This window comes from Chlamydotis macqueenii, chromosome 2, assembly GCF_036417535.1.
Source record: "Chlamydotis macqueenii isolate bChlMac1 chromosome 2, bChlMac1.mat, whole genome shotgun sequence".
Taxonomy (NCBI): Eukaryota; Metazoa; Chordata; class Aves; order Otidiformes; family Otididae; genus Chlamydotis; species Chlamydotis macqueenii.
This window is the reverse complement of record NC_141557.1, coordinates 20,833,603-20,848,391: the sequence shown is the minus strand read 5'-3', so window position 1 is coordinate 20,848,391 and position 14,789 is coordinate 20,833,603. Positions and strand designations below refer to the sequence as shown.

The 14,789-nt window shown below is 39.0% G+C and overlaps 1 protein-coding gene across 3 annotated transcripts in view; it reads left to right on the top strand.

The window, feature by feature from the left end:
- CACNB2 (calcium voltage-gated channel auxiliary subunit beta 2) overlaps positions 1–14,789 on the top strand; it is a 254,465-nt gene that overhangs the window by 130,506 nt on the left and 109,170 nt on the right. Inside the window, exon 1 of one of the 3 annotated variants that reach the window (XM_086742192.1) lies at positions 11,627–11,911. The exons of the other annotated variants lie outside the window; for them this stretch is intronic. Coding sequence (XP_086598318.1) covers positions 11,879–11,911 — 33 coding nt within the window. The 5' untranslated portion in view covers positions 11,627–11,878. Of the gene's footprint in view, positions 1–11,626; positions 11,912–14,789 lie in introns of those variants that run through there. 3 annotated transcript variants of the gene reach the window in all.

The window sequence follows — 14,789 nt, the reverse complement described above, 5'->3', positions numbered from 1 at the left end:
TGGCTGAGAGGAAAGTAATGGGAAGATTGGGAAGATTAAAAGAGATATATCTTGAGAAATTTCATATTTCTTGGCACATATAATTAAGTATATTGACCTTTGATGATAGTCTCTTAATGACAGATGTTTCATCAAAAGTGAATACAAATTGCACATTTGAATAGAAATTCAGATAACTGTTTAATGGGTACTTTTTCCTGAATTGCCATATTTCAGGATGTCCCTTGGAACAAGTTGACCCCTAAAGTATTCAAGTCAGTTAAAATGTTACAGTATAATGAAATAAAATAATATTTATTGCATAACCACTGACATGTTTTCACCACCAACACAGTCCTTGTGACATATAAATTCTTCAGTATGGAAATTTCTGTAACTACCAGAAAGTGTAAGTGCATTGGGCGCGGTAATTTCTTGTAGTCTGCTGAGACTGTCCTTTCATCTTTACCTCACCAGAAGCAGGATGAAAGGCAGAGACGTGACATCCCACCTTTTCCAATTTATCCAAATTTTCCTGAATTTATGTTTTTAGCATCAGTGGAATATGTAACTGCTGCTGCTATTTTTCATTCATTTTTCAAATTGCAGTTAACGAGTCTAGGAATTCATAAAATTGAAAGGGTGAAGTCTGCTATTTGCTTCCCAGGATGGGAGTGCAGCATAAAAAGGGTGTAGAAGGAGAGGAGGTGAAGTGCCCTGAAACTTCATTGCATTGAGATATCCATTTTATCAGCTATTAAACTACTGGGCCGCTCTGTTTTAAAGTGACTTTTTGCTATTGGCCGAAATGAAGATGTTGTAATTAAGAAAATAGGTTTTTCTCTTTACATATTTTCCATTTACACCCATATGACTTTTTGCAATTTTTTAAAAATTACTTATCCTTGAAATCCTTTGTTATAAGTACAATATTTGCCAATTTTTGTGCACCAGTGGTGCTGAATGTACATTGCATGTGGTTCGTATTGCATTTGCAACTGCTTAGTAACAACAACCAATGTTCTGTGAAAAAGATAGTTTGAAAATTCTCCATATTGACTGACAGACTAACTGTTTACATTGCTACTCATGCCATCATCTTATATTTAAACAAGCAGCTGAGTATTAAAGCGTATGGACAGTCTTTGTATAACAGCTCTGATTTTTAGGTTGGTTTCCTAAGACAAGATTTATGCAATCCCACTTTCCATCTGTTAGTTGTGCTTCTCAGTAACTTCAATCCAATGGCCAATTTAAATCAGTCTTGCAGAGGTCTCAGGAGTGCTGAGTGCTTCTAACAGACCTTCTTGGGGACTGGATGGGGCTGTTAAAGCTATTTGCTTGACATGCCAGTGCATGAGAGTCAAGGCACTCTCTGGGCTCCTCTGGCATCCAAAAGATAGCATCGAGCTGGCTGATGAGCACAGCTTTAACTCCAGAGCAGCTGAAACAAATGCTACCTCTTGTTCAACTAGTAACTGGCAGAAAGGGAAGGGAAGTTTGGGGAGGGGAACCAAGGGTACAGAGCATGTGGTGTGTAGGGAAAATGAGAGCGAGCTGAAGGTATTGTGGAGGTGTGTGTGGGAAACCAGGCTTCATTACTTCTGCTGTTCACAAAACAACTTGTTTTTTCTGCAGCCCATCATTAATGATACCTTTCATTTTGCAGTATTTTAGTGGATAGAATTTTTTTTTTTTCTGAATGTTCTGAGGCTGCCAAAAGGGTGCTGACAGATTGACGATTTAGAATATTCATCCCTTAAAAATTATTAGCTTCTTAGTTAATGGTATTGGTAGAATATTAGTATCAGGAAAAAAATACCATTTTGAAGCTCTGCTGGCAATTCTAGGTACATCAGATAAATTTCACTTTGAGTAGGCTCATGCTGATCAAAGGATGTCAGCAGAAAGGCTCATGGTTGCAATAGTTGTATATTGGTGTGTTCTCAGTTTGACAAAGTCCTCAGTCACGTATGTATGATCGTTTCTGTGCAATTCAGCAAGTCTTGTAAGTACGCAGTTCAGCTGCTCAGTTTGTCAGGCTGGAGTTTTGTTGAAAATATGTGTGACACAGATATACTTGGGCTTTAAATTTTTCCCTCTTCTTAAGAGCCTTATGATTGGGGGGGTTGCACTAGATGATCTTTAAATGTCCCTTCCAACTCAAACTATTCTATGATTTTGCTTATTTGTTTAAGCACTATTCAGCTACTGTTTTTCACTTGAAAGTTTCTGGTAGTTTCTTTTGATGTCACATTCACAAGTACTTTATCATTATATGATAATAAAATATGTATATCTTTTTTGCCTTTTAATAATGTAACAATGAAACAACTATTTTCAAATCATAGTATTATTTGAAAGGGTAATTTCTTCAGTATTTGCTCTCTGAAGCTACTGCTAGAAACTAATAAATGAATATATGTAAGGCATTAGAAAATGTAATGTTCGAACTTTTAAAATACTGCTTTTCGGCAATATTTCCAGTTCATTTTGGAAACGGGGCACTTTGGTATGTAAGAAGCAGGTAAATGCTTAATTATATAATAGTTTCAATAGCTTATGCTAAGTGCAATGCTGGAAAAGTTGTTTTCAAACCAAGCACTTGGACAACTTTCTGCCAAATTCAAGTAAATCAGTGAGTTCCCAGAACATCATGATAATTTCTGACTGAATATTTTCTGTCAAAAAAAATGTGATCAGCTTCTATCACTGTGCTTTCACATGGATCTCCTAACTTGATAACTTGATTAGAATTTGTATAGACTTAAACAAAGCAACCAGCATCATCATGTCAGAGGTCTTTCATTTTCGGAAAAGCTTAAGGTGTCTGAACTAACCTGCTGGAAACAATAATTTCCTTCTTAAATTTTAAAATAAACTTTCTGCATTGATGCGTGTTTAGTGTAAATTCAGTGTTCCATTCATGGCATGCACCACATGATATACAACTTAGGTTCAGTTTTATTAATTTAGGAGAGGAGAAATTCTTGTACTTTGAAATTCAAAATACTATCTTTTTCTAGGTCACTACCATATTAAGATCAAAAATTATTAACTTGATCAGAATTGTTATATTATTGACTTTTTTCATCATGGTAAATCAATTATCTAGTAATTTGTTTGTACTTAGGAGGAGTTTCTCAGTGTCTTTAGAAATCTTCACCCAACTCACCTTAGTATCATGGATTTGAACCTGAAAAAGGTAGTGGGGAATGTCTGCTGAATCACACAAACAGGTTCACCTTTAAAACTCTGACTGGGATGAAGAAAATGCTGGATTGTCTTTCTTGGAGTATCACAGCCCTGCATTCTCGGACAGAGAAAGCAAGCCCGACACAGAAATGTAGTTTGAGGTATGCTCTTCGGTTTTATGCACAAGCTTTTGCTATTGTCAGCACTAGGGAATAAGGCTGTTCAGAACATTCTTTCTATGAATGCTAATTGTGAATCGTAGCAAGAGGGAGGGAGAAAAATGTACCAAACAGAAAAATGTAACTGAAAAAATCACATTTTTGCACCAATCTAAGAGAATATAACTGGGAACAAATATATATAATTTAAATGTAGGAGAGGGAAGACCTTTCCACCCTCCCCTAAGTATTCATTTTCTTACTCTCTGCTAACAAGGTTCTGTTAATTTGAGTGGGCAAGGAAGATTGAGTATCTTACCTTCATGCTGCTTTTCATCAGGGCAGTTCTGAAAATGTTGTAGCATGTTGCATCAGTTCTCTGTAAGGAACAACCTACTGTATGTATTTCATCCATTACATTGCAGACTACTGACTTCCATTAGCTAATGTCCTGGTTCTTCTGACTGTTTTCACCACGATGCACTGAGAGTTATTAGCTAGGGCTACACATCTGGCTCCTTGCTCATTAAACTGAAGTATGTTTCGGCAGTGCCAGGGTGACACCCATCCTCAGAGGTGAGACAGCCCATTCCAACAGCACATGTGCTGCCTAAATTCCACTTAATTCCTATTCTGAGCTCTGAAGTGGGTCTCAAGTGATACATAGGCTTTCTGTGGAGGCAAGTTTTCCAGCTTTCACATTTCACAAGAACTCATTTCACTGGAGCTTGTTAAATTGTACAAACAATTCTTCACCAAAAATTAAACATAATTAATAAAGCTTTTTGGATTCTCCAAAATGCGAACATCAGAAATATTAAAGGTTTCAAACATAGTAAAAATGAGAATTGAGAACTGAGATTTGAAGAAGTGATGAGGCCAAAGAAACCACAACATTTGGTAAGAATCAATAAATTAAATTGATGAAATTGTGGAATGACAGCTCGTGCCAAAAATGCATAAACAAAAGCAAAGTGTGCCAAGATACCTCCTGTGGCCTGCTGTTGTGGCTCTGCTGATCAGATGCACTTTTGTGTCTGAAACGAGAACAGAATTTGGAGGTATCAATAGCTCAAGTTTTACAAGCACTTTTTTTTTAAATGCAATTTTGAGATATGGTTGGACTTGGTACATGAATTATTACCCCATTTTAAAAACCAAGACAGTTTTAAAGGACCAAGGGCTTGGATCTCTCCTTTGTGAAGTATCAGTTGATAAGTCAATGTCCCATGTACAGGAATTTCACAGCAATAGTACCAAGAGGGCAACCTGTAACTCCAGCACAGTTTTTAGGACATGGACATGGACAGAGGTGGTTAATATCCCTGGTAGTTCGTGGTAGCTCCTACATGCAGCCACAAGCCAAAGTTACTACTCAGCCACCAGCTGTGGGAGATCACATCTGGTGATCATCGAGCTGCTTGTGGCACTTGAAACATTTCAGTGCACCCAGAAGCAGACATGTGCTGAGTGTGAGAGTTAAAAGTCTTTCACTGAGATAAAATCCCAGTGTTAATTTAATGTAGCATTCAGCGTAGCAGCAAGTAGTGGTGACATTAGTAGCTTCTCAGTGGAAAGCTGTATTTTCTAAGGAACTATAGCCATCACAGGCTTTTTTTTTTCCAGGGTTGTGTAAGTTTTATATAGTTTACTTCAAGATCTTAGTGTTATCTGTGAAGATTGGTTCTATTATTGACGTTCTTGTGCTCAAAAGCATATGTATTTCCCTTCTTGCAATTAATAAATATAGCAAAATGAACATTATCTCTGTTTTAACCTTCATGGAATTATTTCTTTTAAATGTGGTTGTTGAAGACATTTTTTTTTTTCAACAACTCAAAGCTCTGACAAAATTTACAGCTATTTCAAAAGTGTTTGGCTGCACATTTGGTTGCAGGTGACTTGTGTGAGCATCCTAGACCAGCAACGGTATGTTGAGCACTTGACACGTTCTTTCCATCTATATCCCCGTTCTGTGTGCTTCACTGCTGCAAGGCTACAAGAAGACAATGTTCCCCATGACTCTGCATTACATTTAAAAAATAAAAATACAAAATCTTGCCCATGCATGGGAGAATCACCTGTGGGCAGATTTGCTAACTTTTCAGCATTTATAGCACCTGTCCAATATCAGAGTAATGCAGAAGATTCATAATACACCAGGTATTTATGCTATTTATCCATAATACAAATGGTTTCAAACCTTTGCTGTGTTCCTGCCACTCATTTTGAGTTGGGTTAAATGTTTTAACATCTGACTGCAAGAAGAATGGCAGCTTGTTATTTCTGTGACACTGTGAGAACATACTCATGTTATCTTTCAATGCAGGAGGAGATAGCATGTGCCCCTAATGTATGTATGTTTGCAAGTTGAGAAGTTTAGTCTGCTGTTAACGTTATCACTACTGTATCCTGAAATAGAAAACTGCAGGCAGATTGGATTGTGTTAGAGAATGGTAACCACAATAACCAGTAACAATCTGCAAATGATAAGCAGCTTTAGTGTTTAAAAATAAAATTTAAAAAGCATTCCAATAGTTCCATGGGCATACTTTCAGACTTTATTTTATTATTCATTCATTTTAAGCTTGTTTTTGAGATTTAAGATGTGACATTAATCTTAGGGAAGTGTTTCATTATTGCATCTTGAATTAGTTGACATTGGTTTATTATATACCTAAATTAAATCTCATAGAATAAAATGTTACAGATGCACACCATCTGCAAAGGAGAATTACAAACATCCTACATGATGTATGGAATTTTATGTAAGGAGATGGACTTTGATTTTATGGATAGATATAAAACCAGAAAATAAATACAAAGTCTGCTGGAGCTGAATGCGGAGTATCTTGGTGGTTTGGAATCTGCACCATGTTCTGGGATGCTGCCCAACACTTCTGCTGATATAAAATTAAAACAAACAAAAAATCCCTCCTTTTAACTGGACCCTAAACATGCAATTTTTGGAAGGTGCTTTAAAAAGGAAGTTTCATTCAAAAGTGGTGAAGGAGGAGGTCAAAATTGTCCTGGCCCCTCCATCCCCCTCCTCCCCTCCTATCATACAGAAACTCAAACTGCATTACTTACCTGTCATGAAAGTATGAGAGCAGCATGATACTGGGATCAAACTGTTAACTCTTCTGGGTTAATTTGTTTTCAGTCTCCCTTGCTGAGACAGTCCTATCATTTTCATAAAATAGTTGGAAGTTTCTTAGAACATGGAGTCTTAATTCCCAGTTGTTCTTAACTGCTGAGACTCTGCAGTTACCACCGTACTGCATTCAGAGAGTAACAATGGCAATGAGAAGAACTGGAAAAGATCCATCTTTCTGAATGTGCTCATGTTCAGAGGAACAAGAAGGCCTGGGCTTCAGATCCTTCCTGTAGCTCTTCCCCAGGCAGTAACGCTCTTGGAGCTGTAAAGAAGCCACAGTTTATTTTGTTGGAAATGTAATGCTCACAGTTGTCCTGACCACCATGGGAGAAAATCAAAAGAAGAGCTAAGATTCATAGGAAAAACTGAAAAATTACTTGTTAACCATCATTTTCTCATTTAAGTAACACTGTTAAGCAATTGTTTAGTGTTGATGTGGGATAGGATAGTTTGGATGGTAGGTAATTAAAGCAAAATATCTCTTGCTCTTTGGTCTCGTATGTGAAAGGGGACAAGTTCTTCAGAGTTTTTTGCCACAGGTAGATTAAAAATGAAAATAGGAGCATTGCTGAAGTTCCCTTAAGAATGAAACACTTGCATTTACTAGAGGCAATTCTTGCTGCTAACTGGGCAAAAGAGAGTTACAAGCTGTTGACATTCTTCACTGGGATTTGAATTTGAATCTGATTTAGGTAAGAGAGAGTAAATTGCTTTCCATTAGAGTTCCTGAAGAAAAAAAATGTTGTTACTGTGGGATGCAAGTTGAAAGATTCTTGTTTATTGAGGAAGGTCTGTTTAGGCTATTAACCTTGACAACCATGTCAGCAGTTTTTTCTGTTTGTTTTCCCAAAGGCACTATGTTGAAGTAATATGATACACAAAGTTTTTTATAGTGTAGACAGTTCCTAGCTATGCTTAAAAGACATGGGTCAGAGTTTAAATACTTGAGTTAAATGCTATCCTCCTAGACAATTTGAAAAGTCATGATGCTTACTTAATCTTTGAAAATGGAGAGATGAAATCACTAAAATATCAATGTGAATCCAATGTTTTTTAATATGAATTTGTTCTGGTTTCACAGAGTGGTTGAGGTAGGAAGGCACCTCTGGAGATAGTCCCGTCACCCGCCTGGAGCAAGGCTACCTAGAGCTGATTGCCCAGGACCATGTCCAGACAGGTCTTCAGTATCTCCAAGAATATCAACTCCACAGCCTCCCTGGGCAACCTGTGCCAGTGCTCAGTCACCCTCCCAGTAAAATTAAGAAAAAAAAAAAAACAAAACAAAACAAAAAAAAAACAGGCCACCAACAAAAATTTCTTATGTTTAAAAGTAATTTTATATATTTCAATCTATGCTCATTGCTTCTTGCCTTTTCACTGGGAGGCACTGAGAAGAGTCTGGCTCTGTCTTCTTTACTCCCTTCCATCAGGTGTTATACATATTAATAGATTTTTATGAAAGGAACAAAATTTGCAGAAATCAGAGCAAACAAAGTCCACAAATATTGACACATCTGAATTTGTACCCGCTTGTCTCTGTTAACAGATGTTTAATGTTGTTATTGCTGTCCTGGGTTCTACAGACGAGCAAGGGCTACTCTAAAAGTACTTGGGTACAGTAGAAAGGTAAAGATGTGTTTTCTTTTATTCTTGTGATTTTCTCATCATTTCAGACTGTAGTCTTTACTCTCATGGCCAAGCCTCCAGGTCGTTTGTTTTTCTTCAGTCTGAAGGCTGGTTCTTAAGGCCCAGTCTCCATCAAGTTAGGCTTGTGTACCTAAGCAGCTCTCTGTCACACATCTTTAGGCACATGTCCTGCTGGAAAGCATGTGGAGGAGAGGAGCAATTCCACCCTTAGCTTTGTTTTCACTTTCCTTTTTTTATAGAGCCATTGCTGTGGTTTTGTCACTTTCTGCCTTTATCCCAGTTCTGTTGCTATCCTAAACTTCGTCTCTTGCTGAAGTTTCCACCCTAAGGTTTTTCAGGTCTTTGCTTGATCAGCCAGTTCTGCCCAGGCATCCCATCTCAGCATCTCTCTGCCCTGCTCCTCACCACTCCCCTCTTCCTTGGTTAGCTCCTAGCTTTAGGACCGCTGTCACTTAGCTCGACTGGAGCACAGGTCATCCAGAAGTGCTGTGCTAAGTTGAAACACCCTCAACAGGGGTGGCATTTTTGCAGACTTTAACTCTTGAACCATAAAAGCTATACACAGATTTGCTTTGTGGAGCTCTGAGATAGACTTGGGTACCTGTCATGATGTTTCAATTCAAGACAGCAATGAGCAATTCAGCTTATTTACCATCCGAGCTGCCAGACTCTGACTGCTTGTACTGTCTGTAGTGAGAATTGCTTGTGACATGTAAGTCACTTACGGTGACAGTCTGAATAATGCCCTAAGTCTCTGTTGAGTATATGTGAACTGCAGTCCCCCTGATTTCATATTCATGCCCAAAGTACAGGAGCTGATGAAACTATTTAAAAAAAAAACCATAATTTTTAATACATAGAAAGCAATACGTTTTCCTTATTCTTGATGGTAGAAGCAGTTATGACACTCCTGCTGATCATTTTTTTTTTCCAAATTTAGTTGTGACAACCCTGTCCAAGAAGGCAGCAATCAAGTTATGGCACCCAAATTTCAGTTGCTTATAAGAGCTGTATCAGACGTGTGAAGTAATGAGTGATGACACTAGCTTTGCCTAGTATTGACAGGTGTGGTTTCACGCTAAAAAAGCTGTCAAGCAAAGCTTAGGCAATTACCTTAAAACTAATAAGTGTATGTAACCACACTCATTCAGCGTCAATACTGGCAACCAACTTGGACAAGTGATTATTACATTCCTCTAGCAGTGTCTTATGTCTGTTATTTACCTCCATGGAGCATGTTTTGGTTACTTTCTGGGTACACAACGTTAAGATATTACTTGTTTGAAGCGTAATTTGCAATTGATATAATGTGAAGTGACCGGTTTGGCTGACAGATTAAACTACTGCTATTTTGTAAACATATGGTTGGAAGTAAAATTGATGTCTTCTGATTTCTAATTTGCTCTTTCCAAGAGTATATAGCTTGGTTTTAACTCTGCTTGTGAATACATAAAAGAACTTAAAAAATCCAAACTCATGAGTCACATCACATGTAGTCAACAGAGGACCAAAGGTCTGTTTTGACAGAGAAGGCAGATTGAGAGAAGAATATCCTAATAACTCACGCAAAGAAACTGAGGTAGTCAAGACAAGATCTATTTAAAATATGGGGGGGAGTGGGGAGGGAGGCAGAGGGAAGAATGGGGAAGATGTTTGCAATGTATTTGTGTTTGGTGTTTTTGTGTATGGTGTTTTTGTTAGGAAAGAGGTCTTATCCTCTGCTTTGTAGAAGAGAAGCAAGTTGAATAGCGTGAACTGTTTTTCAGTGCTATATGTGTTCATGGTATCTTGTAATGATATTGTGTATATTAACATGTGTTATATTAACATGTGTTATATTATATTAACTGTGTCCAGTTCTGGAGCCCCCAACACAAGAAGGACATGGACCGGTTGGAGAAGGTCCAGAGGAGGGCCACGAAGATTATAAGAGGGCTGGAGCACCTGTCCTATGAGGACAGGCTGAGAGAGTTGGGGCTGTTCAGCCTGGATAAGAGGAGGCTCCAGGGAGACCTGATAGCAGTCTTCCAGTACCTGAAGGGGGCCTACAAGAAAGATGGGGAGAGGCTGTTCAGTGGGGCCTGTTGTGGTAGGACGAGGGGTAATGGTTTTAAAATAGAGGGAAGTAGATTTAAATTGGATATTAGGAAAAAAATTTTTACGATGTGAGTTGTAGAACACTGGAACAGGTTGCCCAGAGAGGTGGTGGATGCCCCATCCCTCGAAACGTTCAAGGCCAGGCTGGATGAGGCTCTGAGCAACCTGATCTAGTTGGGGATGTCCCTGCTCCTTGCAGGGGGGTTGGACTAGATGACCTTTGAAGGTCCCTTCCAACCCTAACTATTCTATGATTCTATGATTCTAGATCCAAATGGGCAAGCACACATCCACACATTTTCTCCTTCAGACATTACATATTCCATATTTTTTCCTATAGTTCTGATTATGGGATACAGTGGTAGCGGCTATATGAACTATAAGGAATTCAGGGGACTGAGCAGAGGGGATGGGTTTCCTAGTGCTGTTTTAAAGCTGGTTTGATCAGAGTTGTTACTGGATGCCAACTGGTGGCCTCTTCCCCAGTTGTGAAGGACAGCCTTTCCCAGAGGGCAATATTTCTATACATCTGGCTTACTTTATGCTGTATTCCTAAACCATCTTTAATGAGATTTATTTTTAAAGCCCCATTTTAATAGTAAATTGAGAATGCTGTCAGTGAATTAGTCTCTAAACTCTTCATCTTCAGCGTTTTGTCCTGCTCTTTGGCTGCTTTTACTTTTTCTTTCCTGCTCTACCTGGACTGGAAGCTGGCCAAGGGCCTCAGGCTGATCTGTCCTGGCACGGCATCCTAGGCTGGATCAGCTTCCCGTGCCGTGGAGGTCGCGGGTGTCACTTTTCTGTTACCTAAGTGCCATGGTGTTACAGAGATAAAGTTGCGCTGTGTTTCACTAGCAGAACGGTCTGGGATTAATCAGCAGAAGGAAGCAATGAAGTGAGTGAAACATAGCAACAGAAAACTATCCTGGACTGGTTTTTATTTTTAAATAGAGCTAGATAGTGAGGCAGCTCCATGGGTTCCTTCAGATCTATCAGAGGAGTGAGGCATAAATTCAGATGAGCTCGGGTAATCCAGGTTGTGAACTGCCTGTTTCTGAGCTTCCCCCAGTTAAACCAGTACTGCTCGCTCACTCCCAGCGCTTATCCCGCCCGCAGCCTTTGCTCCCTCCGCCCCCGCTGATGCGTACACCGCACCCCGGCCTGCGCTCCCCCTCCAGAAACGCGGCTCCCGCGGCGTTCCCGGGCTCTCCCATCCCAAACCGCCCAGCTCGGCGGGCTCCCACTCGCCGTTTTTTTGTCACCCCCGCAGCCAATCCGGGCAGCTCCAGCAACGTGTGACGACGGGCAGGAGCCTGGACGAGCGGGCCGGCCCCGCTCGCTCGGCGCTGACAGCGCGGCGCTGCCCGCCCGCCGCTCCCGCCGCTCCCCGATCTCTCCTCTGCGGAGTTTCGTCTTGGGAGCAGTTTGCCAGACCGTCGGTTCCTCGGCCCCTTGCAGCAAGAGGATTTGCTTTCGTGCCTGAGAGCAGTCACTTCGGGAGCGGTCTGAGCGTGGGAAAGGCGGGCTGGGGCTGTGCCGCGGCTGTGAAGCCCGCCTGGCCGGGCCAGCGCAGCCGGAGATGCAGTTGAAGATCTTGCTTTAGGCGTTCCGGGCGCTCCGGAGCTCAAGCTGTGAAGGGGTAGCTATGTACCTTTTTGGCAGTGAAGATTACGATGTGGTAAGATGTAAACCAAGGAATTAAAAAAAAAATTATTATTTCCTTTTAATGTTTCCTGTCTCTTGGAGTGTCTTGGGCAGTGTTGAATTTCTGTCAGTGCTGTTCTTTCTGTCGCTGAACTTTTGTACTCACCAATCTGATTGCTTTTAAAAACATTTTTCTGCAAGTTCTTCAAGTAGTGAGATACTATTTCCCAGATAAAACTGAATTTACGTTCCTTCTCCTGTGTATTGCATTGTGGTGATATTGAAAATATTCACGTACTGAATGTACTGACAATTCAGACTTAAGCAAAACCATGCTTCCAAATAATTCAGAATTTGTCTCATACTTTGTAATGTAGATGGACTACAAGGAGCTTACAGAACTGCCCTTAATTGTATGTTTGTGGGGATGTTGCCAAACCATTTCTTTTGTACAGTTCAAAACATGTCATTGTAATGTAATGTAATGTCCATCAAACGAGCTAGCTTAAAAAACCCCAAACACACCCACAGTCAGATCTGACCCTCCTTACTTAAGTATTTGTGTAAAATAACATTTGAAATAAGTTGATGATGTCAAAGAAGACCAGAAGAAAACCACTAATAATTCCATTCTGTTGCATGACATTGGTATTTGACATAAAAGTTTGCAGTTTGGCAGCCTGAGGCTCAAGTGCTCTGCTGTAAGCAAAATGGATGGATTCTTCCACCCACGCACCACTCGTGACTGAGTCAAGACCTGAGGAGCTTTGGGGAAAAATAACAATAGCGAAAAATGTGTAGGAACTCTACTATAGGACATAAAAATAAATTTCACATGTTAAATGTGGCACATTCTTTGCATATAACTGGCAATTGCAAATGTTTTGTTTTGATTATTGAAGTTGCTCTTTGAAGTATGAAAGCGCCTTTTATGGCAGTCTGAGTTCTACAACACATTTCAAGGAATTAATTTAGTTATTTTGGATTTTCTCCTTTTTTTTTTTAATTTCAACCAGCTATGTTTTTGAGATGCAGGAAATGTAGAAGAAGTTGTTGAGGAAAATAATTTAAACACAGCTGTCTGCACGTTGAACTCATTTGTATGTGCGACTCGCACAAACTTTAATGGACCCAGCAAGGCAACTGAAAATAACTTAGTTTCTCCAAAGCAGTAAACAACATGGCATTGTGGTAATTATGCTATGGAGGCACTACTTGTTTATAAAAATTGAGAAACAAAAGAAAGTTTCCAACTTTAAAGCTTTTAATGGACTGATTTCTTTTTTTAATCTGTTACATCTTTGTAGATATTTCTAAAGGGTTGCAAAGCTCTCTTAATAGTTTTTTGCCCAGTGGCTACATTTCATTGTACCCTGTGTACTTGCTGGTTTACACAGAGAGTGAAGCTTTGGGTCTGAAATTTTAAAATACCTTGAAAATAACATAGATGACTGAAGAATGGTGTCAGACTTTTGGACTCCAATGTGTCTCTCAAACTCTTTTCCTGATACTGTTTCAATTTTTAAAAAATATTGAAATGTTCTGTGTCATGCAAAATAGTTTAAGACACCTTTCCCAGGCAGGTGGGACACATTTTCTACTACATAGTAAAGCAAAGTAGAATAGCATCAATAGAAAAAATAAGAAGTCTACCTTGAATTGTGTGGGTTTGGGTTTTTTTATTTTCTTTTCTTTCTTTTTAAATCTTGGATATCTCTAGAGGTCCCTGAAACTGAAGTGTAATGATCTGTTCAAACACAATGTTTTGTTAAGTTCAAACCAAAATATCATTTGAGATTTTTCTTCTCAGTTTTTCTTTAAAGCAAGGTAGTTCAGGAGAAAATATGGATGCACTTTTTTGGTGTTATTTTGGCAGCCAGACTTACCAAGATGTTTGCTTTACTCAGTAATAAGTAAAATAGAATATATGGGCTACATAAAGCTTGAAGAACACTGTTGTTGTTCAGTAAAAGCTAGAATCAATGTAAAACTTCTTTCTGTAGAGATCTGTAGTCCATGAAGCCATATGCTCTGCACTGTGGAAAAGGCATTTGTTTTATCTTCCCACACAAACAATTACTTATGAGTCACTGAAGGACAAAGTGAGTGAAAAGAATGACACTGAAGAATCTCAGGATTTAATTTTAAGTTCACTATTAATTTCAAACAATTCTAACTTAGTTTGAGGCATTGTAGCTATGCATATACAATTTCATTTTTATTCTAGAAAGGAGATTACTGATAAAGTGAAACACGACACGATTAAAACATCTCTTAGAGGAATTCAATAAAACCCTCCATAAAAACCCAACCCTTACATAGAGTAATAGAGAAATAGAACTTTCTGTGGTCATTGTGTGCATTTCACATGCACACACACATATCCACAGGAGCATGCACACACATTTGCAGAAACATAAGCGTCTGAAGCAATATTCTAATTCAGTTAAATTTAATAGCGAAACTCCACAGATGGGTACAACCAGCTTTTGCATGTTGCGTCCTCTTCCGCTTTCTTTTTGTTCCTGTGTGTAAACAAGCTTGGATTATTAGCTAACCCTGAGTGCATAAGAAGTCTAGATATTTGACAGCACTGATAGTCAGTTTTTATATAATCTGCTGCAACTCTTGCTAACGAAAGATAACATTGCTTAAGGATCAGTTATCAACACATAATGCTGGGGTTTATGACCACTTCATATTAAAAAAAAAAAAGTATCATTTCATGACATAGTGACAAATACTGTATTTTAAAAATCATTATAAAACCCTGTAGCTGCGGTCTTCTGTTTGAATGGCTTTTTGCATAAATGCTCTGGCTTGGAATACTGAGTGACTTTCACATTGCATTTTAACATTTTACACAGATGCTTATTAACTTCTTAAAAACTAGTGGCATAAACATATACTAT